The sequence below is a fragment of the Schistocerca piceifrons genome, chromosome X (assembly GCF_021461385.2).
Source record: "Schistocerca piceifrons isolate TAMUIC-IGC-003096 chromosome X, iqSchPice1.1, whole genome shotgun sequence".
Taxonomy (NCBI): domain Eukaryota; kingdom Metazoa; phylum Arthropoda; class Insecta; order Orthoptera; family Acrididae; genus Schistocerca; species Schistocerca piceifrons.
The window spans coordinates 197320032-197345248 of NC_060149.1; the positions used below are offsets into that span (position 1 = coordinate 197320032).

General features: G+C 36.7%; 1 protein-coding gene across 3 annotated transcripts in view; it reads left to right on the forward strand.

Moving 5' to 3' along the window:
• The window catches only part of LOC124721565, a 640226-nt gene that overhangs the window by 536094 nt on the left and 78915 nt on the right, over positions 1-25217 (forward strand). For all 3 annotated transcript variants that reach the window (XM_047246603.1, XM_047246605.1, XM_047246604.1), the window contains one exon: positions 14828-14986. In XM_047246603.1, the coding sequence (XP_047102559.1) occupies positions 14828-14986 (159 nt within the window). The remainder of the gene's footprint in view (positions 1-14827; positions 14987-25217) is intronic.

Genomic DNA, 25217 nt, shown 5'->3' on the forward strand with positions numbered 1-25217 from the left:
TTTATTTTACCCTTATTTCATACATTTATTTATGTTAATGTTATAACCTTTATTCCATTAAAGTGATCTGAGGTCTTTACTGAGTGTGACAGAATGAAAATGTCATCAGCAAACATAATGTCTTATTTCATCTCCCTTCAGTTTCCTTCCCAGATTGCTTCCTTATTTCTTTCACTGCTTGATCAATGGACAGACTGAATAGTATACTGGGCTATACTCCCATCTCAATTACAATTTGTCAATAGCGTAGTAGTAATAGACAGTGTGGTTTCTATACAAATTGTTGACAACCTTTCCATCCTCGTATTTTATTCCTGATGTTCTGCATATTCCAAAAAGTGTATTCCAGTCACGATTACAAGAACCTTTTTTTCTAAACCTACACTGATGGCTGTTAACATTTTAACACATTTATAATGGCTGCAACAAATTAAACTGCTGTAAAGAGTACTAGATTCTCAGATATGTAAATTGTTAGCATTTCAGTTCAACACACAAAGTAGATAGCAGTATCATCATCTACATCATAAGTAGAAATAAAATTGTGTACTGGGATTCTCATTCAGCAATTGTATTAGAATGTTGTTTGCGGGTGCAAAGACTGTGTAATGCTTTGAGAATTGTATTTGGCACATCAAAATTCAACATTGGCAGGACTGGGACCTATTGAGACAATGGTTTATTGTACCACAATACTGCTGGTTGCATTAGGTGGGATCCCATGACTGGCTTTCCTGAACTGATTGATTCCATGTTTGCACGACATACTAGGTTCCATACAGTATCTCAATGACTCCAAATAAGTAACACCTGATAAGATGTGAACACTGTTCAGTCAGCCCTGCATGATCACACAGCTGGATCACATACCTGGAGTCAGGTAATGGGCTCATTTGTAACTGAGAATAGTATCGACACAGATAGTGAAATGACATCTGGAGCATCACCAACTATCATCATACCAGCCACTATCGCAGCCTTTCTTAATGTGGCAGTGCAGGCTGTGGAGCATACACAAGGAAATGAGTGAAATATTAATAATGGACAAAGTTGCAAAAATGGGTGGAGTGATACACTTCCACAATCCTCAAAAGAATGTGAAACACATTTGGAACAAACTGAAGACTTTAAAACAGGGAATAAATATAAATGGACAAAAGTGACATACATACAGTGAAAGAGTATAGAAACAGCACAGTAGTGAAATGAATCCTCCCAAAGAAGAGTTCCTCATTACTGGTTATAGTATGCTGAAAAACATCAAAGTACCAAACATAAAAATTGATGTTCATCCAAGAATCAAGTTTCAGCAAATGAAGAAACATCTGAATAGCTTACTAAGCTCAGAAGAAACTTCAAGAGACAAATCCAGCCAGATCTACAAAGCTGTTTTCCTACATGTGGGGACGAATTCTCTTTGAAGCAGCAGTGAGGAAGAAATTGTCATTGAGACAAGAAACATGACCTGAATGTCAAGACACCTCTACAAATCTTATAGGATTGTAATAAGCAGCAAAATATACAGAAGGTCAGTGAGCAAAATGTACATAGCAAGAATAAATTCTTGTAGCAAAGAGCATTGCAAGGTTAGGAGCTGTATTTATAGATCCCAATAATTTCTTGAGTAATAAGTGTGTGGGGAAAGATGATTTACATCTTAACACTTAGCAAAATGCTTGCTGATACTTGTCAGATCATAAGAAACAAGGGAAACTAAAAGGTGCTGATGGGGATGTTAAAGAACCTAAACGACTTCCAACCAATATTAAACATAAAATTATAAATAGAATTGAGTGTACACATATCATGCACTCTAATGTAAATAGATTAAATGCTTACTACTCTGGTGACAAAAGATCTAAAATAGACAAGCTTGAAATTTTTTGTCTGAGTTTAAAAATGTTAAAGTAATTTGTTTAAATGAACACTGGCTTAGAGAAGGTACAATAAAAGTCTTAAGTAAAATTGGAAACTTTAAGGTAGCTACCACCTTTTGTAGGAAAAGTAAGTTATGTGGAGGTTCATGCATATTTATTCATTCACATTTAGATTACCAAGTAAGAAGTGACTTTAACTGTATAAATGAAGAGTGTATTTTTGAGGATTGCTGTGTCGAATTAAGGAACCTAAATGTTGTTATAATCTCAATTTACAGAATCCCAGGGACAGTCACAACTGAGCATTTCCAATGTAAATTACCGTTTTTGCTAGAACACATAAGAAAAGAAAACTGTAATTGCTGCTGATTTCAATATCAATGTGTTGAGCGAAAATGGTGATGCATCAAAATTCACTGACTTAATAAAAAATAGTTTCAAATTGAATTTTTCAGAATGGATGAGGGAAAACGTTCAGTCAGCAACATGTACTGACAATATTGTAATGAATTATGTTTTTGAAGATGTACATAAATTTTGTTTAGATTAAAAGATTTCTGATCATTCAACGCTTTCACTGAGTTGGCGAAATCAGGTAAGGGAGTTCTGTGTAAAAATGTCTATGTAAAATCAAACTTAAATCAGGAAAACATGATCTCATTTCAGGACAGGGTGATTGAGACAGAATGGCACTTCGACAAAAGTACTTCAAAAACTGCAAATTTTGAAGCAGTCTTAAATAGTTTTTTAAATGATTTCAATCAAATGTTTCCACCTAAAACTTGTTTTAATAAAGCAACAAAAAATTGAAATGGATCACCAAAGGTATAAAAATCTCCAGTGCTAAGAAAAAGCAGCTACAAATGAACTATTATATAATAAAAATACCGACTTTGTTGAATATGTTAGACGATACAAAATTACATTTAAGAAAGTTGTCAAGGCAGCAAAGGACATGGCAAATAATAGTTTAATTTTAAGACATGAGAATAAATAAAAGGCAGTGTGGTCAGTTGTGAAATCTGAATTAGGTATTAAAGCGTCTAGTCATGAAATCTATGAAATCAAGATTGAAGATAAGGCTATTGTGAATCCAGCTCAAATTTCAGAATACTTCAATTAATCCTTCATTAATGTACCAAAACAGATGTCAGTGTTGCAGATTATGACAACAAAGTACAGCGCTTTGGACTTGGTCAAATGTCAAAATGTTTCACAAAATTTAAAGCGGTGTCAGCGACAGAAGTAGAAAACATTATATCAACATTGAAAAACAAAAATTCTTCATGTTTAGATGGGATACCCACAAAAGTTCAAAAATAAAATAATAGGACACCACCTATCTTTAATAATAAACCAGTCTTTTAAACATGGAGGTTTCCCAGAGGTGCTAAAGTATGCAGAAGTAAAGCCACTGTTCAAAAAAGGGCCAACAGAGGATATGCGAAATTATCATCCAATATCTCTTCTCCCAGTCCTCTATTCAAAAAAGCTGCTGCCATCCAGATTCAAAATTTTATTGAGAGATATAAGAGTATTTTTGTGATCTCACAAATGCTTTTGACTCAGTAAATCATGCACTTCTTATCCACAAACTTGCCAAGTACAGAATTAGGGGTACTGCTTTACAGTGGCTTACTTCATATACTTCATACCTGTGCAATAGGAAACAAAGAGTGCTTGTCGCTATAAATGCAGCAAATTACTTTTCCAAATGAAAGGCAGTAATACAATGTGTCCCTCAAGGTTCAATTCTAGGACCTATTTTGTTTCTATTCTACATTAATGACCTATAAATCAATATAAATGCCCCATCAGTCTTATTTGCCATTGACATGACTGTATTATTTGAAGAACAGGGGCCAGAAACTATTCCTATTACCATCATCAATACAATAGATCATTTAGAAACTTGGTTTCATATCAGTGGATTAACCCTAAACACCCCAAAAACCCATGTGGTCCAGTTCAGAACAAAACAGTCAACATCCCAGGAAATTAAAATAAATCACAGAAATCAAAATCTAGAAGAAGTGCATACTGTGAAACTTTTAGGATTCAATCTAGACAAGAATTTAAATTGAAATACACATGTTGAATATCTATTAAACAAACTACGTAGCTTTGCATTTGCAATGCAAATATTAGCTAATGCCATTGATATGGACACAAGGACAATTGCATACCATAGCAACTTCCAGTCAGTTATAAGATATGGTATCATTTTTGGGAAAATTCGAGCAAGTTAATATGCATACTGAAATTACAGAAAAGAATTGTTAGAAAGATGTGTACTGTACATCCAAGAAAATAATGTCACCCATTATTTAAAAATCTGAAATTATTAACAGTGCCCTCCCTATATATGTATATTATAATTTTTTTACACAACAATTTAGAATTATGGTAGGAGGACTGCTTTGATCACACTTAAAATACAAGAAATAAAGGAAGGTTTATGCTGCCTGCTCATGATTTAAAATTATATGCTCAAACTTTCCAGTATATGGGACTGAAAATTTACGACAGAACATTCTGAGTACGAACCTACATGCATGCTCGTATCTTAAGGGTAATTGCAGAATGTGGTGCCACACAACATGGCACTAATAGCATAGGCACATAGGGAACATGCACGACACAGATCTGTAAGTCCACGGTATTGGTGATAAGCTGAGAAAACCATCCTAAAACACATGTGCTACAAAACGCCCCTGTTTCCTGTGCATGTACCCTGATGTCAATATGGCATATGGTGACCATGCACATGTACACAGGCCACACAACTGGTTGGCATACTCCGGATCAGGTGGTCGAGCAGCTGCTGGGGTATAGCCTCCCATTCTTGCACAAGTACCTGTCGGAGCTCCTGAAGTGTCGTAGGGGTTTGAAGATGTGCAGCAATACGTCGACCGAGTGCATCCCAGACGTGCTCGATGGGGTTTAGCTCCGGAGAACAGGCAGGCTACTCCATTCACCTGATATATCCCGTTTCAAGGTACTCCTCCATGATGGCAGCTTGGTGGGGCTGTGCATTATCATCCATCAGGAGGAAGTTGGGACCAACTGCACCCCTGAAAAGGCGGACATACTGGCGCAAAATGACGTCCCAATACACCTGACCTGTTACAGTTCCTCTGTCAAAGACATGCAGGGGTGTATGTGCACCAATCATAATCCCACCCCACACCATCAAACCATGACCTCCAAACAGGTTCCTTTCAATGACATTAAGGGGTTGGTATCTGGTTCCTGGTTCACACCAAGTGAAAACCCGGCGAGAATCACTGTTCAGACTATACCTGGACTTGTCCATGAACATAACCTGGGACCACTGTTCCAATGACCATGTACTGTGTTCTTGACCCCAGGCTTTACGACCTCTCCTGTGACCAGAGGTCATTGGACAGTGGAATGCAACTTGCAGGTCTCCAGATGAATAAACGATGTCTGTTCAGTCATCTGTAGACTCTGTGTCTGGAGACAACTGTTCCAGTGGATGCAGTAAGGTCCCAAGCAAGGCTACCTGCAGTACTCCGTAGCCATCTGTGGGCACTGATGGTGAGATATCAGTCTTCTTGTGGTGTTGTACACTGTGGACATACCATAATGTAGCACCTGGACATGTTTCCTGTCTGCTGGAATTGTTACCATAATCTTGAGATCACACTTTGTGGCACACGGAGGGCCTGTGCTACAACCTGCTGTGTTTGACCAGCCTCCAGTCACCCTAGTATTCTACTCATCATAATGTAATCAATATGTGTTCTTTGAGCCATTTTCAACACACAGTCACCATTAGCACATCTGAAAATGTCTGCACACTTACTCACTGTACCGTACTCTGACATGCACCAACACACCTCTGCGTATGTGGACTGCTGCCAGCAACACTGTGCAGATGCACTGCATTGCACTGCATTGTCATACCCCAAGGCGATTTAAACCTACAAACCACCCACCAGAGCGTTGTTTCACCATGTATCAGCATTATCCTTAATTTATGAGCATGAGTGTGTATTCACTGAAAAGAAAGCTGCACAATACACTACTTCAGTGATGCTACTACACAGTTGAAGAATACATGAATGATGAACTGAATATTTGAGCAGCATGTAGTTTATCAATTGTCTTATTATGTAAATATTTGAAGTTATCTTTTCATTAAACATTAATGTTCAAATCATCTTATTAACCATAGTTTTATATCAGTGAAATTGTATAAACCATATTTTGACATGTCTCCTGTATTCTAATCAAATGATCAGCTTAGTTATGTTGTTGTTCTTGTGGTCTTCAGTCCTGAGACTGGTTTGATGCAGCTCTCCATGCTACTCTATCCTGTGCAAGTTTCTTCATCTCCCAGTACCTTTGCTCTGTGGGTATGCAGATTAGCTTGATGCTGAATCTGTCACCCCAAATCTTATAAAATGATACATTAGCCTCATGGCACTAATACGCTACTTGAAAAATCAGCCTCCACACACCTTAGAAAACATTATTTGATAAGATACAAAGGAATTATAGACATTGGCTGCAAATAGGCATTGACTGAAATCAATGGGGAAAATTGAAAATTTGTGCTGTACCAGGATTCGCACCTGGATCTTATGCTTACTAGGCATATGCTCTGATGACTAAGTGTTCTTGACACAGTGGTCACTGCAACTCCATGGACTACCCTAGCATTCCTCCTGTCATACCCAACTTATCCATAAACTACTAATGTAGTGCACCTTGCCCATTATACTCGTTACTCACAGCAGTTTGTCAGTTCCCATAAGTGTTCCAGTTTGGTGTGCATCTGCACTGAAGAGATCATTGGACTTGAATATATTAACAGTTTAGACAAGAAGATACTAGAAGATTTTGAAATGTGGTGCACCAGTTTAGTATTGGGGGAGCATGTACAGTAAAAATCATAGAGGGAGACCAAGAGGTAAATACACTAAGCAGATTCAGAAGGATGAAGGTTGCAGTAATTACTTGGAGATGAAGAGGTTTGCACAGGATAGAGTAGCATGGTGACCTGCAATAAACCAGTCTTTGAACTGAAGACCATAACACTTGCGGGAACCATACCTAAGAATGCACAGTTAAGGAATAACTGTAAATATCTGGGTTATTATCAATAGGAAAACAAAATCATTTTACGTTTATATTTATTAACACAAAATTTACATATTCAGAAAACTACAGCAGCAAAGAGGTAATACTTTTATTAAAATTTTCAAAAATACAAAAAACAGGAAATGCACATTCTTTCGTTCACCTGCACTTAAAGAGTATGCAAAACGTACTCAAAGAGTACCCATTTAGCAAAAGTTCACAAATGAATGCAATAGCACCCTCAAATGAAGAAAACTCTTTGTGCCACCATCTTCCACACTTAATGAACTGGATCCAGTCTTCTGGAAATGCCAAAATCTATGTTCTCACCTCACAGCTTTTAGTCTTTTCCTTAAGGCAGAACCTTTGACCAAGAGCAGTGGCAACTTTAGTTTGTTTTCTCCATTTTCAATCCATTGTCTAGCCTCACTGAGAAGCTCTTCAGTTTATTTGGGCTTTGTGTCCAATTTTTGAACTTAATTTGAAGTCATTCAGAAACAAAACCTATCCATCAGACTCAACAGTACACTCAAGAGGTACAAATCTGCAGTTGTGCCCTAAAGAGAAACTGAATGAGGTGGAACAATCATTAGCACACTGCACTCGCATTCAAGAGGAGGACGGTTCAAACCCACTTCCGGCCATTCTGATTTAGGATTTCCATGAGTTCCTAGATCACTTCAAGCAAATGCGAGGATGGCTCCTTTGAAAGGACATGACCCACTTCCTTCTCTATCCTCCCCTAATCTGATGGGTCTGATGAACTCTCTGTTTGTTCCCCCTCCCCCAAATCAGCCAACCAATCAATCCTAATGAGAATGCATGCACTCTTTGGGGACATTATATGTGCGAACTTTTGTACAGAAACAATGATTCCAAGAGAAGTCAACAAATTGTTGCACACACATTTGCAAAACATGTGGACGCTGTATGGTAGATTGCAAGCCAGCCTTTCAAAATGCAATCAAGAACTAAAGATTATTGCTCGTGTATTCTGTGTATAACTTATGCAACAGAGTACCAGAACTACATCAAGAAATCTAAAAAGTGATTCTTACCTGTTTCTCTTCAGAAACACAAGATTTCTTAACACAACTTCTGTGAGGTGTTTCTGATACCACTCTGAACACAACTGTGTCATTGGTGAGCTGATCAGTTTAGTCAACTGTCAGGAACACAAGCTACACTCTCTTTGGGACTTCACACTTGAAGGTACATTTACTCTCTCTCTCTCTCTCTCTCTCTCTCTCTCTCTCTCTGTGTGTGTGTGTGTGTGTGTGTGTGTGTGTGTGTGTGTGTGTGTGGTTTTCGACATGTCCAAGGGAACGGACACTTCATACATTTAATAAGTTCTGAACGCATCAGGGGTCCTGCCTATTGCTTATGGTTGAAGGACCTGTGCATAGATGGATAATTTACTTTAATGCTTGCTGAATGGCAGAATTTGATTTGGTAAAATAATGTTTGTACAAACAGTGTGTAAAATTACTTGGGACACATTAACATTGGGGTTATAAAACAATTTGAGAACGAATTTAAATAATTATAATAGAAATATGAAAATGAATGGTTTTTAGGGTCACTATAATTGAGGTGATGCCCAGACATATGAAGGACATCAATTAAATTTTCAACCATGATTGCAAAACTATGTAACTACACAAAGAAAGGAGTGTGGACCCAAAAGAGAACACAACAGATCAGTGAATAAAGAAAGAATCAGAAAGAAACTTCATCAGGCAGGAGAGCTCCAATGAATTAACTCAATAATGAAACAAAAAACATGAGTGTTAACAGAAAAGATCCATTTGAAGCAAGAACTAGATTGCAGAAAAACTTTCATCCCAGTGCATGAAGCACATAGATTAAGATAGGAAGATTGAAAGCAGAAACCAAGAATGAAGTCCTCTTTTCTGATTTCTGAAGTAGAGAGTGCACATTGCAAATGCAGTCTTACGGTGACTGCCATCAAGGAGGCTCTAGGTAAGTCTTTGTGTACTGAATTGTTGCTGAGCTGAGCCAATGTGAAGTGACTGCAAATTGTGGATCTCATCATCCTCCTGATTACTGGAAGCAGATGTGAGTAAGTCCCAAAGTGAAACTTCAAAGACCTGGTAGGAGACCGAAGTCAAGAAAAACACATATGAGCATAGAGGCCAGAGAAAAATCACCTAGTAGAAGCTCAAACTAGAATACAAATGCCAATCTCCATTTTCATAGCTTTCCTTAAGACTAAGAATGGCAGCTAGCATAGTCTTTTCTATCCATCCCAGAAAGAGCATAAGTGCTCTTCCAATGAGTGTTCTATAATTCTGTGCACTAGCTCTCACTATAAAATTAAAGATGTAGCCACTAATGAGATACGTATATGTGAGAAAAGGAACAGAGTGTTGCATCATTCCTCCATCCAGACTTGTTTGTCAGATAATCTGGAAATTTTGTGAGGCTTCACACAGCACTCCCATGGCTAGGGCAAAATTTGGAAATTTGCAGTGACTATATATTTTGTTAGAGAAATTTGTCTGAAGACCACACACAGAAGGATAACAGCAAGTGGAGAGCTGAGGACTCCACGCAAAGTTTACTAACAAGCAAAGTTCTCACCCCTTTCCACTAATGGTTTCCTGTTCTACTCTACAGGACACCAGTCTTCCATTCTCTCACTTTTTGTCTGCAGAAGCTGAACCAAGAGGATAATACCTCAAAGGCTCACTGAAAAGTCCATATGGTCAGCTGGCGTGAGACCTGCAGTCTGAGTGACTTGAAGCTCTTCCAAGGAATGCAAAAGTTTCACCTGTTTTCACCCAAGCATAAAAGAATTCCATGGGTTGGGGCCAGATTCATTTAAGGGAGAAGCTACTACAGAAATGAAATGTTAGATTAAGTACAGAGGGGTAGGTTACCTACATTGTTACGTGCAATCCCCTAACTGCTCATGTAATCTGGCACATACAGGTGAAAAGTCCTCAAATAAAAACCAAATGATAAAATACATGAAGCAAGAGAACCTCATATGCAAATTCAGTAAACAAATTGGGTAAACATGAGGAGAAAGACCCAAAATAGGTTGCCATCTCACATCGAATTTGGCTTCAAGAAAGCCAAGAGTACAATACATGCTATAAACAAATTTGTTGAGAAAATTTGCTTATGTTTTACAAGTTAAAAAATTCACAAGCATTTTCTGTGACCTTACAGAGGTTTTGACTGTGTAAATCATGCCCTTCTATTCCATAAATTGGAAAGATACAAAATTAACAGCAGTGCTTAAAAATAGATCAAATAATATTTAACAGAGTGAAAGCAAAGGATAGTAATAACATCAGGAACAGAAAATTGTTTGTCAGATTTCACAGGGAATCCCACTAAGGTGCTTGATTGCATTGATCATGAAATATTGCTCCAGAAGTTGGACCATTACTTTAGCAACAGACAGCAAAAGATCATTATTCACAACGTTGAGAATGGCTGTGATGTGGGGTCTGAGTGGGGTACAGTCAAGTGAGGGGCGCCCCATGGATCAGTGTAATATTACCGGTAATTCTAAAATATTTCTGTTTGCTGATGATACTAGCTTGGTAGTAAAGGATGTTGTGTACCACACTGGTTCAGTTTCAAATAGTACAGTTCATGACATAAGTTCATATCTTGTAGAAAACAAACACTAAATCACAGTAAGATTCAGTTTTTGCAGTTTGTAACACACAATTGAACAAAACCTGACATTTTAATTTCACAGAATGAGTGTATGATTAGTGAAACTGTACAGTTCAAATTTCTAGGTTGTTCAGATAGATGGTATACTGTCGTGGAAAGCCCACATTCAAGATCTTGTTCAAAGACTTTATGGTGCCATTTTTACCATTTGAACAGTATCTGAAGTAAGTGATCGTTCAACGTGAAAATTAGTCTACTTTGCTTATTTTCATTCAATTATGTTGTATGGTATTATATTTTGGAGTAACTCGTCCCATTCTAAAAGGATATTTTTGGCTCAGAAATGGACAGTTCGGGCAATAAATGGTGTAAGTTTGCAAACCTTTTGTCAATCCCTGTTCACTAGTCTGGGTTTTTTGACATTGGGCTCTCAATATATATACTGTTTACTGTTGTTTCTTGCTAACAATTTCAGCTTATTCCCAAAAATTGGCAGCTTTCACTCAATTACTACTCAGCAGAATCCCAACCTGCATTTCGGAGGACTTCCTTAACTCTTGTACAGAAAGTTGTGCAGTATACTGTTGCATCCATTTTTAATAAGCTATGACAAGAATTCAAAAATCTTAGCAGTAATCCATGTGCTTTCAAATTGAAACTGAAGAGTTTCCTCATGGGTCACTCCTTCTATTCTGTTGAGAAGTTCCTTGAAAAATCAAGCTGGTTCTTATGTTATATTGCTGATTGCGTTTACTTAAACTTACGGCTTGACATTTTTTGGGGCCATAAACATTTTATTTTTTATCAGTTATTGCTTTTACGTTGTAACTTCATGTACTGACATGTTCCATGACCTTGGAGATTTGCTCCTCAATTTGGTCCTATGGAACTAGATGTGTAAATAAATAAACAGACATTTATGTCTGCATATCCAAATGTGAGCCACTGACAGCTTCAGTAATGAATAATATCTGCCATTTTTTCATTCTAGTTCTCTAACTGTTGACCTCATTATTCTTCTCAAATTGTGATGGATTATTTATGATAAATTTCACTTGTGAAAATACATATTATGAATGAGAGGTTCAAGTTTTGTAAAAAAGATATCAGAAATGAAAATGGGTGATAATTATTTAGATCTTTTGTATTGCCTTTCTTATAAAGAGGCTTAACATGGAAACATTTCAATATCTCTGGAGAAATTCCCTCTGCAAGTGATTCATGCAATATGTTACTAAAGACCTGATTTATTAATTAAGAACAACTCTTCATAATTCTGGTTGAAATAACATCAACACCATGATTATCATAACTTTTTTTTGAGAACTTTTATCAGTCTAATATTTTGAGTGAAGGATGTTGGTGATACTTCTAATTTCTTAAAGTTTTGTGGAATAAATTTTCAAAGTATATTCCTTTGCTTCTTCAAATGAATTACTTGGTCCTGCCATTAAGGCTAAACATAGAAAGTGATTAGTAAAATACTTGAAACTTCTGAATCATTTGTCACAAAATTGTCATTCAGTGTAATTGTGATAGTCTCTTGTGCACTGGCCAGTGGCTCTATCACACATCTCACATTAATCTATATTGCTTTAATTATTTTATCATTATTGTTCAGTCTTTCATATGTGCATATTTGTGACTCTTTTAGTAACTTTCCTTAGAATAAAAAAGTGTTTTTGTGAATTTCACATATTACATGATCTTTATTTGTTTTAGTTTTATGTGCATTCCTATTTTTCCTTTTACATTATATTTTAATTCCTTTTTGTTATTCATGGTTTTCTTTCTGTACATGTTCTGGAAAAGTTACTGTCAAATATTGACATAAATTCATTATGAATTATATTGTATTTCACATGAACATCTTTTTCCATGCATACCTCATCCCATTCCATTAATTTTAACTTATTCTTGAAATAAGGTATCTCAGACTCAACAAGAAGTCTCACTGTTTTGTATGAACACTGTTAATTTGTTTAGTTGTGCATAATGATTAGACAGTAGATTAACAATAAGTAAATATTATTTTTTTCAGTCTGAGCGCTGTCTTTGAAAATGCTACCAGTCAGGGTCCTGCTGTCTTGTTACACACAAATCGGAAATTTCAAGTTTGAAATAATATTTCAACAACCAAATAATGTTTCTTCATTATCTTTCTGTCAATATCTTCTGAGAAATATGTGTTGAAAACATATAAGCTATTAATTGTTCACATAGACTAAGCATACTGTCTTAGAAAAAAAATTGTTTTATATTTCAGCCTCAGATCACACAAATGGTATAATTACCAAGTTATCATTTGACAAGCTGCACAGAGTCATGCTTCAGGAGAGAGCCATTAAAATAATTGCTGCAATAAGTGAATGTCAAACTTGTACAAATTACTTCATAAAGTATAATTTATTAAATGTGATCACTGTGTTTGACAACTATATTTATAATGGATAGTATAGAGGATCACAAAGTTAATAAAGATATTCATGCAAATATTCATAATTACAGTACATGGAGCAGGGGTGTATAAATGGCTTAGGAGGCAATAATGCTGTTGTTTACCATCTTATAAAGTCATCATAAGGTCAAAACAAATTGAAAAATGATTTAGACAAGATAACTGCATCATGTAAAAACTGCCAGTTGGCCCTAAAACACAAAAAATTGTGAGGATCTCATGTGAGTAGGTACTAAAAATTCCACCAAATTTCTGCTACACAAGGCATAACACAAATTTAAAGGGTTTATAGTCAACTAAATACTTAATCATTACAATTAGGAAAAACTTAAACTGGAAACAACACATAGAAAATGTTGTGGTGGAGGCAAACGAAAGACTGTGTTTTATTAGAAGAATATTTACAAGATTCAACAGGTCTGTTAAAGAGATTGCCTACGCTATACTTGTCCATCATTATCTGCTGTATGATATGGGATCATTGTGAGACAAGATTGGGGGATGACATTGGAAAATTGAAATTTCAATCACTGCCTTTCTGCTCTAAATACCAAAATGGTTTTCCATTCCCAACTGCATAGGGAGGAATGACTGTCACAACAAAATAAATGAAATCAGAGCCATGTGGAAATATTTAGCTTTTCAGTTTTCCCACATGCTATTTGAGGATAGAACATTCAAGAAATCATTTGAAAGTTGTTCCATGATTCCTGTGCCAGGTATTTAAGTGTGAATTGCAGAGTGATCATGTAGATGTAGGTGTAAAATATAGTCTGTGATTTACTAAACTTTTTGTTTATGTGTGTTTCTCTGTTTAAGATAATCCTTTGCAAGGTTTGATCATCCTGGTTATTTATAGCTAATTTTGTATGTCATTATCCTATTTGATCGGGTGTTACCATAAACTATGGTCACTGTCATGACACTAGGTGCTGTTGCCCTAAATAACTTTACATGTTAGTTGTCTTTGTAGGCCTACACTGGGATATAGAAGCCACATTCCAACAATCTGTATTCACTGAACATCAGAGAGGTTGACTTATTTGCTGCTCCTACTTCTCATAAGTAGCGTGAGCAAATAAAACATAAAATACATTTCATAGTTACAATGTTTTGATGTTTAAATAAGGTAAATATTATCTCATAACTACTCATAAGTTTCCACTTCACATCATTTCAGTTAGATCATTGTAATTCTAACTTGTAAATATGAATCATGCCATATTCTAGCAATTCATTTCTGACTAGATTAATGGAACTCCTTTCAGAAATGAACAATAACATTTTTGAACAGTGCCTCTAGAAATGAACAACTGTTTTTGTTTCCTTACATCTGTTTATGATAAGGAAAAATAATTGCTCTTTAAACTTTGATTGACATGTACATTAACAAAATGGATGTGACAACTGGAACAAACAAAGGCTAAGCAGAATTGGTCTGCTATGTCCAAGCCAAAGTCATGCCATTCTGTAGCACTTAATCCATTTCTTTCCGTATAATATCTTCAGTACATATCCTCATAACTGCACAGGAAGTGTGTTACCATTTTATTTAATCTAATGAAATCCATCTTCATCTGAAAATTTATTAACATAATAGCCTATTCTGCAACACTACATAATTATTCTTTTGAATACCATATTTTAAGTCTCATTTTATAAAGTATTGTGATAATTTTGGCAATTAATATACCCTGCTAATTTTCTTGTGATGCTATGTTCAAAGGGTGCCAGAGGAGAAACATATGATGTTCCTACCTGAAATAATTGAAGAAGATGAAGATCGTGCATCTATAACAAGAGCCTCTCTTCAAAATCTGCACACATCATCCAGTGCGAGTGGATTAAATACACCAACCACATCACCAGCAGCAGGTATCTGGCGGTAAGATTTCCGCAGCCTTTCCCATCCTGTTTTCCCCACTCTCCTTCCATAATCCAGCTGCATGGATATTACTTTTTTATAAATCATTAGAAAATCTGTTATATATTGTGGACTGCTAGTGTGAATCTTATTTGTAACCAGTATAAAATTGAGTCTGTAAGTTAATCATTTTATTATTATTATTATTATTATAGCTATTACTTCTCAGAAATTCTTTATAGTAGTGGTGAATGTATAGTAAGGAAAGTTCTGGTAGAATGTAGCTAAATAATTTAGGAGCAAGGGGAACACTCACCAAACTCATCGACAGGTACACAAAATGAGAATGCATGGCAAATGTCATCTTTTACAGATAGGTAAGCTGCAACAACACTGACATTTCAGATTGCTGCTCTGCAGCAATCTGATTTCATTCAGGGAAATTCTAAGACCTGACCACTGCTTCTGAAACATACAATTCTTACACTGTCTGTTTAATCTTCAAATGGCCTTTGCCAATATCCTTCACAATTTCAGGAAAGAAAAAGTATCAGGATGGCCATTCCAAGACATGAAGGTCTGAAAGTCATATCAAAATAAAACCCTACAGCTTCAATGGAAACAACACATTATTTTCCTACATAAATAAATCTCACCAATCTGTTTCTTTGACCAGCACTTCCTCCAGATGATTAATAGCTTGTCAGTCTAATATACTGTATCCAATGAATAATAATTCACATTTGTGCTAGATTACTTAACTTTGAAGAGGCACAACAGTTGGTTTGCTAATACGAAAACAAAAATGCTGTCATGAAACTCACACATATCTGCTCTGAAAAGACAATATTTTACCACAAAAGTCTAAACTGGCAATAACATTCCATATCCTGACTCTACCAGACATAACTTCTCCCCACACTAGGTTCCATATGAATATTTGAGGTAGACATATGGCTGCACAACAATTCCTCACTCTTGCGCATTTTTCTATAACTGAGTCCCCTTTACAGTTAATAACCATTCTCTGTTTGTTCCTGTTGCGTTACAGAATTAATCATAACCTAATGACATCTTTATCTAACTTTCTACATAATTTCCATAGCTGTTCAAACATTTGTCACACTGCTCAATAAGTTTTTGAATTGTGACATCAGAGAAATCTGCCACCTGTGAAGAAACCCAGTTTGTGGCTGCAGTCTTCACTCCTTTGTCATTTTGAACTGTTGAACAGCAAGGAACCCCTTTAAGTATCAAAACAAGTGACAATTTCTGGTGCAAGATCTGGGCTGTAAGGTGGATGATCCAATTACTCCCCTCCAAACTATGTGATTTGACCTTATGTTTGGGCAGCAACATGTGGTCCTGCATTGTCATGGAGCAGCATCACAGTGCATGACAGCAGGCAACGTTGCTTGTAGGCAACACTGCTACAGTATGGCACACCAGATATTCTTGTACTCAAGAATCAAATTGCAAAACTATCTCACATTCAGAGGGTGACTCAGTTTTCTTAAACATTATAAATTTCAACAGCTCAGCACACAGGAAGATGATAGCTGCAGATGGTGTGTAGCAAACACACAATGCACTGTGGTGAATATGCATCATTGTCATTCTCATTCACAACTGGACCTTCGTATAAAATATTCCTCATAGAATTCTTTCCTAAATAATCCTCTCATCAGTTCTGTTTAATTACTCAGATAATGTATCTTACACCATACATTAGATGGTTTTGTACAATGCAATATACAAATGGATGGTAATAATCATCCATGTTGCAGTACAGATCTAAACAAAGCAAAAGAACTGGTAAGAAATAAAATCTGAAAAAAGCACAAATAAGCATGAAACAGTTATGAAGAAGTATTCAGTGAATTCCATGCAAAATCTTTTTTTGCTAAAACAGTATTTTTTTAATTCCTAAGATTACCCCCCCCCCCCCCCCCCCCCCATGAACCATAGACCTTGCCGTTGGTGGGGAGGCTTGCGTGCCTCAGCGATATAGATAGCCGTACCGTAGGTGCAATAGGTGCAACCACAACGGAGGGGTATCTGTTGAGAGGCCAGACAAACATGTGATTCCTGAAGAGAGGCAGCAGCCTTTTCAGCAGTTGCAGGGGTAACAGTCTGGATGACTGACTGATCTGGCCTTGTAACACTAACCAAAATGGCCTTGCTGTGCTGGTACTGCGAACGGCTGAAAGCAAGGGGAAACTACAGCTGTAATTTTTCCCGAGGGCATGCAGCTTACTGTATGGTTAAATGATGATGGCGTCCTCTTGGGTAAAATATTCCGGAGGTAAAATAGTCTCCCATTCGGATCTCCAGGCGGGGACTACTCAAGAGGACGTCGTTACCAGGAGAAAGAAAACTGGCATTCTACGGATTGGAGTGTGGAATGTCAGATCCCTTAATCAGGCAGGTAGGTTAGAAAATTTAAAAAGGGAAATGGATAGGTTAAAGTTAGATATAGTGGGAATTAGCGAAGTTGGGTGGCAGGAGGAACAAGACTTTTGGTCAGGTGAATACAGGGTTATAAATACAAAATCAGATAGAGGTAATGCAGGAGTAGGTTTAATAATGAATAAAAAAATAAGAGTGCGGGTAAGCTACCACAAACAGCATAGTGAATGCATTATAGTGGCCAAGATAAACATGAAGCCCACACCTACTACAGTGGTACAAGTTTATATGCCAACTAGCTCTGCAAATGACGAAGAAATTGAAGAAATGTGTGATGAAATAAAAGAAATTATTCAGATAGTGAAGGGAGATGAAAATTTAATAGTCATGGGTGACTGGAATTTGACAGTAGGAAAAGGAAGAGAAGAAAAGGTAGTAGGTGAATATGGATTGGGGGTAAGAAATGAAAGAGGAAGCCACTTGGTAGAATTTTGCACAAAGCATAACTTAATCGTAGCTAACACTTGGTTCAAGAATCATGAAAGAAGGTTGTATACATGGAAGAAGCCTGAAGATACCGACAGGTTTCAGATAGATTATATAATGGTAAGACAGAGATTTAGGAACCAGGTTTTAAATTGTAAGACATTTCCAGAGGCAGATGTGGACTCTGACCACAATCTATTGGTTATGAACTGTAGATTAAAACTGAAGAAACTGCAAAAAGGTGGGAATTTAAGGAGATTGGACCTGGATAAACTGACTAAACCAGAAGTTGTACAGAGTTTTAGGGAGAGCATAACGGATCAACTGACACGAATGGGGGAAAGAAATACAGTAGAAGAAGAATGGGTTGCTTTGAGGGATGAAGTAATGAAGGCAGCAGAGGATAAAGTAGGTAAAAAGACAAGGGTTAGTAGAAATCCTTTGGTGACAGAAGAAATATTGAATTTAATTGATGAAAGGAGAAAATATAAAAATGCAGTAAATGAAGCAGGCAAAAAGGAATACAAACGTCTCAAAAATGAGATCGACAAGAAGTGCAAAATGGCTAACCAGGCATGGCTAGAGGACAAATGTAAGGATGTAGAGGCTTATCTCACTAGGGCTAAGATAGATACTGCCTACAGGAAAATTAAAGAGACCTTTGGAGAAAGGAGAACCACTTGTATGAATATCAAGAGCTCAGATGGAAATCCAGTTCTAAGCAAAGAAGGGAAAGCAGAAAAGTGGAAGGAGTATATAGAACAGTTGAACGGAATGGACAGTGTCTTGGAAGGAGGATATAAGATGAACATCAACAAAAGCAAAACGAGGATAATGGAATGTAGTTGAGTTAACCCGGGTGATGCTGAGGGAATTGGATTAGTGAGTTTTGCTATTTGGGGAGCAAAATAACTGATGATGGTCGAAATAGAGAGGATATAAAATGTAGACTGGCAATGGCAAGGATAGCATTTCTGAAGAAGAGAAATTTGTTAACATCGAGTATACATTTAAGTGTCAGGAAGTCATTTCTGAAAGTATTTGTGTGGAGTGTAGCCATGTATGGAAGTGAAACATGGATGATAAATAGTTTAGACAAGAAGAGAATAGAAGCTTTCAAAATGTTGTGCTACAGAAGAATGCTGAAGATTAGATGGGTAGATCACATAACTAATGAGGAGGTATTGAATAGAATTGGGGAGAAGCGGAGTTTGTGGCACAACTTGACTAGAAGAAGGGATCGATTGGTAGGACATGTTCTGAGGCATCAAGGTATCACCAATTTAGTATTGGAGGGTAGCATGGAGGGTAAAAATCATAGAGGGAGACCAAGAGATGAATACACTAAGCAGATTCAGAAGGATGTAAGTTGCAGTAGTTACTGGGAGATGAAGAAGCTTGCACAGGATAAAGTAGCATGGATAGCTGCATCAAACCAGTCTCAGGACTGAAGACCACAACAACAACAACAAGATATGTTGGTCTCACTTAAGGGAAATCAATTGATTAAAAATTTCTACCCAGTTGCTCATTGATAATAGAGGCCCTTTCTTTTTTAAGTTGTTTCACTAAAGCAGAGCATTCTACAGTACCTCATTTTGATCACTGCAATGACACAATTACGACAAATGTAGAGATAAATGACTATGGAATCAAAAAACAACTTATGTTGCTGAATACATGGAGGACCACTGAATCTGATTCATTTGTCAATTTATTTATACCTTGAATGTGGGTTCTATGTGAATATTTCCAGTGGAGAGTACTGGTCAGATGATAAAATTTTGCATATGAAAAATTTTACGTATGAAAAATAGTAGCCCTATATTATAATATCATTACACATATCCTGGATGAAGTTCTGGAGAATTGATTATCTTATACCACGTCTAGGTGTGATTTCAGTGAATGAAATATGAAAATTATAAGACAACACCGTTAATGAGGTGACGGAAATATAATATTCATTTAAACACAAATAAATGCATTAGACATTTTAAATTTACCTATGTTATTTATATTCTTTCCTATTGTGTGTATTTTTCTGTCATAATCCTTTTAGACTATTTTCATAACACTTGCTTATTTTTAATTCCTTTAATGTGTTCAGTAATGTATTGGAGTCCCTCCTTCTAGCTTTACTTGAAGCTCTTACTCATTGTTTGAGGGTTCATTGTTTTAGTAATAGTTGCATCATCATACACTACCTGATCATAAGTATCCAGACACCTGTGAGTGGATATTAGTTTTGGGTCTGTTCACCCTTTGCCTTTTTGATAGCTTGAACTCTGATGGAAACACTTTCAGTGAGATGTCTAAATGTCTCTGGAGGAATGTCATCCCATTCTTCCTCAAGAGGCAAAAGAGAAAGTGATGTTGGATGCTGGGATCTGACATGAAGTAATGTTCTAACTCAGCTCAAAGATGTTCCACTGAGCACATGTTAGCTCTTTGGGAATGGTCATGAATGAAATAGAGCATTCAGCATTGAAAGCACATTTATTATGAATGCCAATGTGGAGCCAGAAGAGAACTGATCTACTGACTGGAGATGCTGCAATTTATACAAGCATCCAATATTCCACAATGCTGCTCTTTATATGAACATCAGATATTCCAGATTATATGAACATTACAAACATACAATATTTTGAGAGCCTCCCAGAAATGATAAATGCTAAATAACCAGTAATTTCTGGTGTTTGGTCTCAAATTGGCAGCCTACAGCATGCCAGCCAGTCATGCTAACCACTACATCACAATGCATAAACCACAGCTCATAGGAGTACATTTTAGAGTGAAATGGGTATGAATTGTTGCTAGGATATATTAAATTATATGTTAAATTTTCTCAACATTGTCCACTATAAAGTACAGCTGTCATCTACCAAAAGATTTGTTTGAACACCACAGTGATTTATTAGGCATGGTCCTACTAAAAATGGTATGCGTTTGGCTTCATTGTATGGCTTTGACTTCCTCTGACCTTTGAACTGACTTTCCTAATCAGTTATGAGGGGACATACAGTTTAATGTGGTTATGAACCACAGTGCAACTTAGCATTTTTTACATTAATAATCATTGCCAGAGATGAGAGAAGATGGACATAATGGTTAAAAATCTTATTACCAACGCATGGTTGAACCAAAGTCCTGTGAATACACAGTCTGACACTTTACTGCTGAGCCACTGAGATACACTACATAATTGTTTTTATGTAAAATTTTGATCATCAGAATCATTATTTATAATTAAGTTACTCAATATTTTCTTTATTAACTGAAACCTAAGTTTTATATTGCTAACATTTCACCATCACTGACACTTTTACAGCCAAACCATTGAAGTCAGTTTGATCTAAAACCAAATTTGTCAGTTGCTGCTACTTATCTCCCCTCACTCAAAACTTTACAGCAAGAAATGAAGCAAGGAAGGCCCTCAACAACTGCAGCTGCCATTGATTAATACTATTTAGTATAACATCAGCATTGCTTTGTACAGTGCAACATAGTGCAAAAAACATTTTTCAAAACTGTGCCAAGACAAAAACAATACTAAGAACATATAGAACGTAAATAGTGGTACAGTTTTCCAGCACTGTTGAAGAAAGATGTCAGACAGCGGTATTTCTACATTATTGCAGAAATACTAAACAATAAATGATAAATAGCCATCAGTTTATCAGACAATTATATAACTCCTTGACTAACATATGACAAAGAATCAAATCAAGTATAAAAACAATACCTGTGTACTTTGAATGATGATGCAATAGTAATTAATAGGTGATAATAGTTAATGATGATAGTTACTTAACAGATGTACTAATTTGGTACTCATTTCTTATTTGTCCTTTTTGACGTATCCCTATTCTTTATTATATTCAAGGTTATTTGTATGGGATACACATCATAGACCTTGGATTTATATATGAAAACAGGGAGCAGGTACAGATGCTACTAAGCATCACAGATACTTGTAGGAAGCTATCTAATGTACTGAATGCACATTTATGTCTTGACATTAAAATTTGCCTGATCTGAACCTGATGGAACACATCTGGTATGTTATGGTGTAGCCACAGTTGCAGAGCAGAAGCAATGTGCCTGAGCTGTGCCAGTATGTCTGATAAATACTAATTTACCTTAGTTTGTGTTACTCATGTATTACCATGAGGAAGTGAATTCTATGCATTTTTTTAACTGCGTAGACTAGTGATTACTAACATAGTCTAAGTTTTTTCTTTTGCATAAATTTTAGTATGTAGCTGTGTGAGATGACCACATCCTGAAGTGCCACATCACATGACTCTGTTTAAATCTCATGACCACTGGATACAGTATTTGTACACTCAGTATAGTTGCAGTTGTGGAGCAGAGACAATGTGCCTGAGCTGTACCAGTTTGTCTGATAAACAATAATTTAGTTTACTTTGTGTTTACTTTGTGTTATTTCCACAAAGAAGTTGATTGTGTGCATTCTACTGTGTAGTCTAGAGTTTACTAACTTAGTCTAAACATTTTCTTTTGCATAAATAAAGAGCACATCTGTGTGAGGTGACTGCAGCCTGAAGAGCCACATTATGACTCCAGACTTAAATCTCATGTTAGTACACAGCCTATAGTTTAAAACTGTGCTTTCGAATCAGCATAGTTACTTCCTGCAGTAGCTTTTGTGTAAGCAGAGTTTCTATTAAAAAGTAACTGTTGATCCATCTACTTCTAGTAGGTAGTTTTATTACTGTGTTAAGAACCAGCAGATGTTGTGATCTTATGGTGTAGTTTATTTATTCTTCTTGTTTAGATTTTGCATATGTTCCAACCTAAGTAGCGCCACTGTTGGGTAAATTTTCTCTCTTGTTGGTGGCTATTTGTACTTCCTGAGTTACTCCTCACTGCTTTTTTTGTATTTTTGAAACCTCATTCAGTTTTATTTTACATTGTATGATATAGTTAAGGACTGTGCTTGTTGTGAGTGGATACAGGGAGAATTTGCTGCTGTCCATAACCAGCTAGAGGCTGGCTGCTGCTCAAAGCTGCAGGGCATCAGTGATGAGACATGCAACATCCTTGGTGCTATTGGAATCCCTTGATGACCTGGTTGTCTCTGTCTCTTCTGATACACAAAATTTGACCACTTCATCTTCACTTGAGAGTGATTGATGGACAGTGGTGGGTTCACATGTCACTAGGTGGAAAGAAAAAGAAGGAATGGACTGACAGCTGGCTCCTTACACCTTAGTAATAGGTACAAGATGCTACATGTTGATATTACTTCTGTGCCAGCATCAGATGCCTCTCCCATTGGGCCATCAGTGATTTTCGTGCCTAGTCCAGACAAGGGCAGAGGGTGGGTAAGCTAGTCATTTGGAGCTCCAACATTAGGTGGGTAATGGAGCCCCTCAGAGAAATAGCGCACAGGGTGCAGTAGACTGCCAGTGTGCACTTGGTATGTTTAGCCATGGCATCTCACCTGTGACATGGCAGAAGCTCTGCCAGTGGCTATCAAGTGCACTGGCTTCAATTAATGGCACATGTCAGCACCAACAATGACTGCAGCTTGGGTTCTGAGGCTATTCGCAATTTAGTTTGGTAGATGGCTGATTTGGTCAAGGCAACTAGTAACACATGTGGGGTGCAGGCTAAGTTGACTATTTGTAGCATTATACCCAGGGTTTATCATGGTCCTTTACTCTGGAGCAAAGAGGAAGATCTAAACCAGAGGCTCAGACAACTCTGCGATGGCATCAGATGTGAATTTCGTGACCTCTACTATTGGGTGCAGAATTACACAGTTCCCTTCAGTAAGTCAGACATGCACTACAGGCAAGAACTAGGTACTAGTATAACACACCAAAAATCTCCCCTTGGGATCAGAGATGAATTGCTTGCCAAAATTGAAGTTACATCAGCCACAGCGTTATCACAGAATGTTCATCCTCACAGATTGGATATAGATATGGTTAATATAGTATTAGTAAACTGCTTGAGCATCCAAGGAAAGATTCCAGAATTAGTATCACTTCTTGAAATTTATAATGCCCAGATAGTATTAGGAACAGAAAGTTAGTTGAAACTCATGGTGAATAGTCACAAAATTGTGAATAGCAAGTTCAGACTGGTATCTCTGTCATGAATTAGTCACCAATGGTGGCAGCATATTTATCATAGGAAATAATCCAATAATATCTAATGAGGTTATCATGGATTCCAAGTGTGAATTAGTCTGAGTGAAGATAAGCATCAAAGGTGAGTCAAAAATGATAATTGGACTGCTAAGTCAGGAGCTGTAGTGGTAGAGTGCTTCACAAAGAAGTTGCAGAATATTGTTAGTAATTTTCCTAATCATGCCTTTGTAATAAGGGGTGACTTCAGCTTGCCAGGTATAGTTTGGGAGAGTCATACTATCAAAACTAGTGCCAGAAGCAGGGATTCTTGCCCAAAAATTACTGTGAGCATACAATTGAAGAAACAACTTATGAAAGTAAAATTTTAGACCTCCTAGCAAGTTATTGAATCAGTTAATTAAGAGGAAGGTATCAGTGATCATATGGCTGCGACACCAACTATGACTATGGCTTTTATAAGGATAGTTGGGAGAGGTAGGAAAATAATTTTGCTTAGCAAGAGTGGCAGGATACAAACAACAGAGTATCTGAGTAGCCAACATCAAATATTTCGTGCTGAGGGTGAAGATGTGGAGTCCAAATGGAAACAATTCACAAGCAATGTTCAATATGTCTTAGGTAAGTATGTTCCGAGCAAGATCTTAAAGGGTAAAAAAGAACTTCCATGGCTTAATAGCTGTGTTATAAAATTGCTATGTAAACTAAGAGAGCTTCATTACAAAATAAAGATAAGTCAAAACCTAGCTGACAAGCAAAAACTGAGAAAATGAGCATAAGAAGAGCAAAGAGAGAAGCATTCAATGAATTTTAAAATAAAACTTTGTCCATCAATCTGAATGAAAACTCTAAGAGGTTTTGGTCTTACATCAAATCAGAAAACAGTTTGAAATCCTCTGTTCTTTCACTCAGTGACCAACTGGCACCAAAACAGAAGATAACAGAGAGAAGACTGAAATACTGACTTCAGTCTCCTGAAATTGTTTCAGTGTGGGAGATCATAACATGGTCTCTCATTTCAATCATTGTATGAATATCACAATGGTGGATACTGTGATATCATGGAATAGAAAAGCATCTAAAATCATTTAGTAGTGAAAAGGCATCTGGACCCAATGAGATACCCTTAAGATTCTACAAATATTATGCGAAAGAACTTACTCCCCTTCTAGCAGAAGTTTATTGTAGATCATTGGAGCAACAAATGGTATCTAGTGAGTGCAAAAAGATGC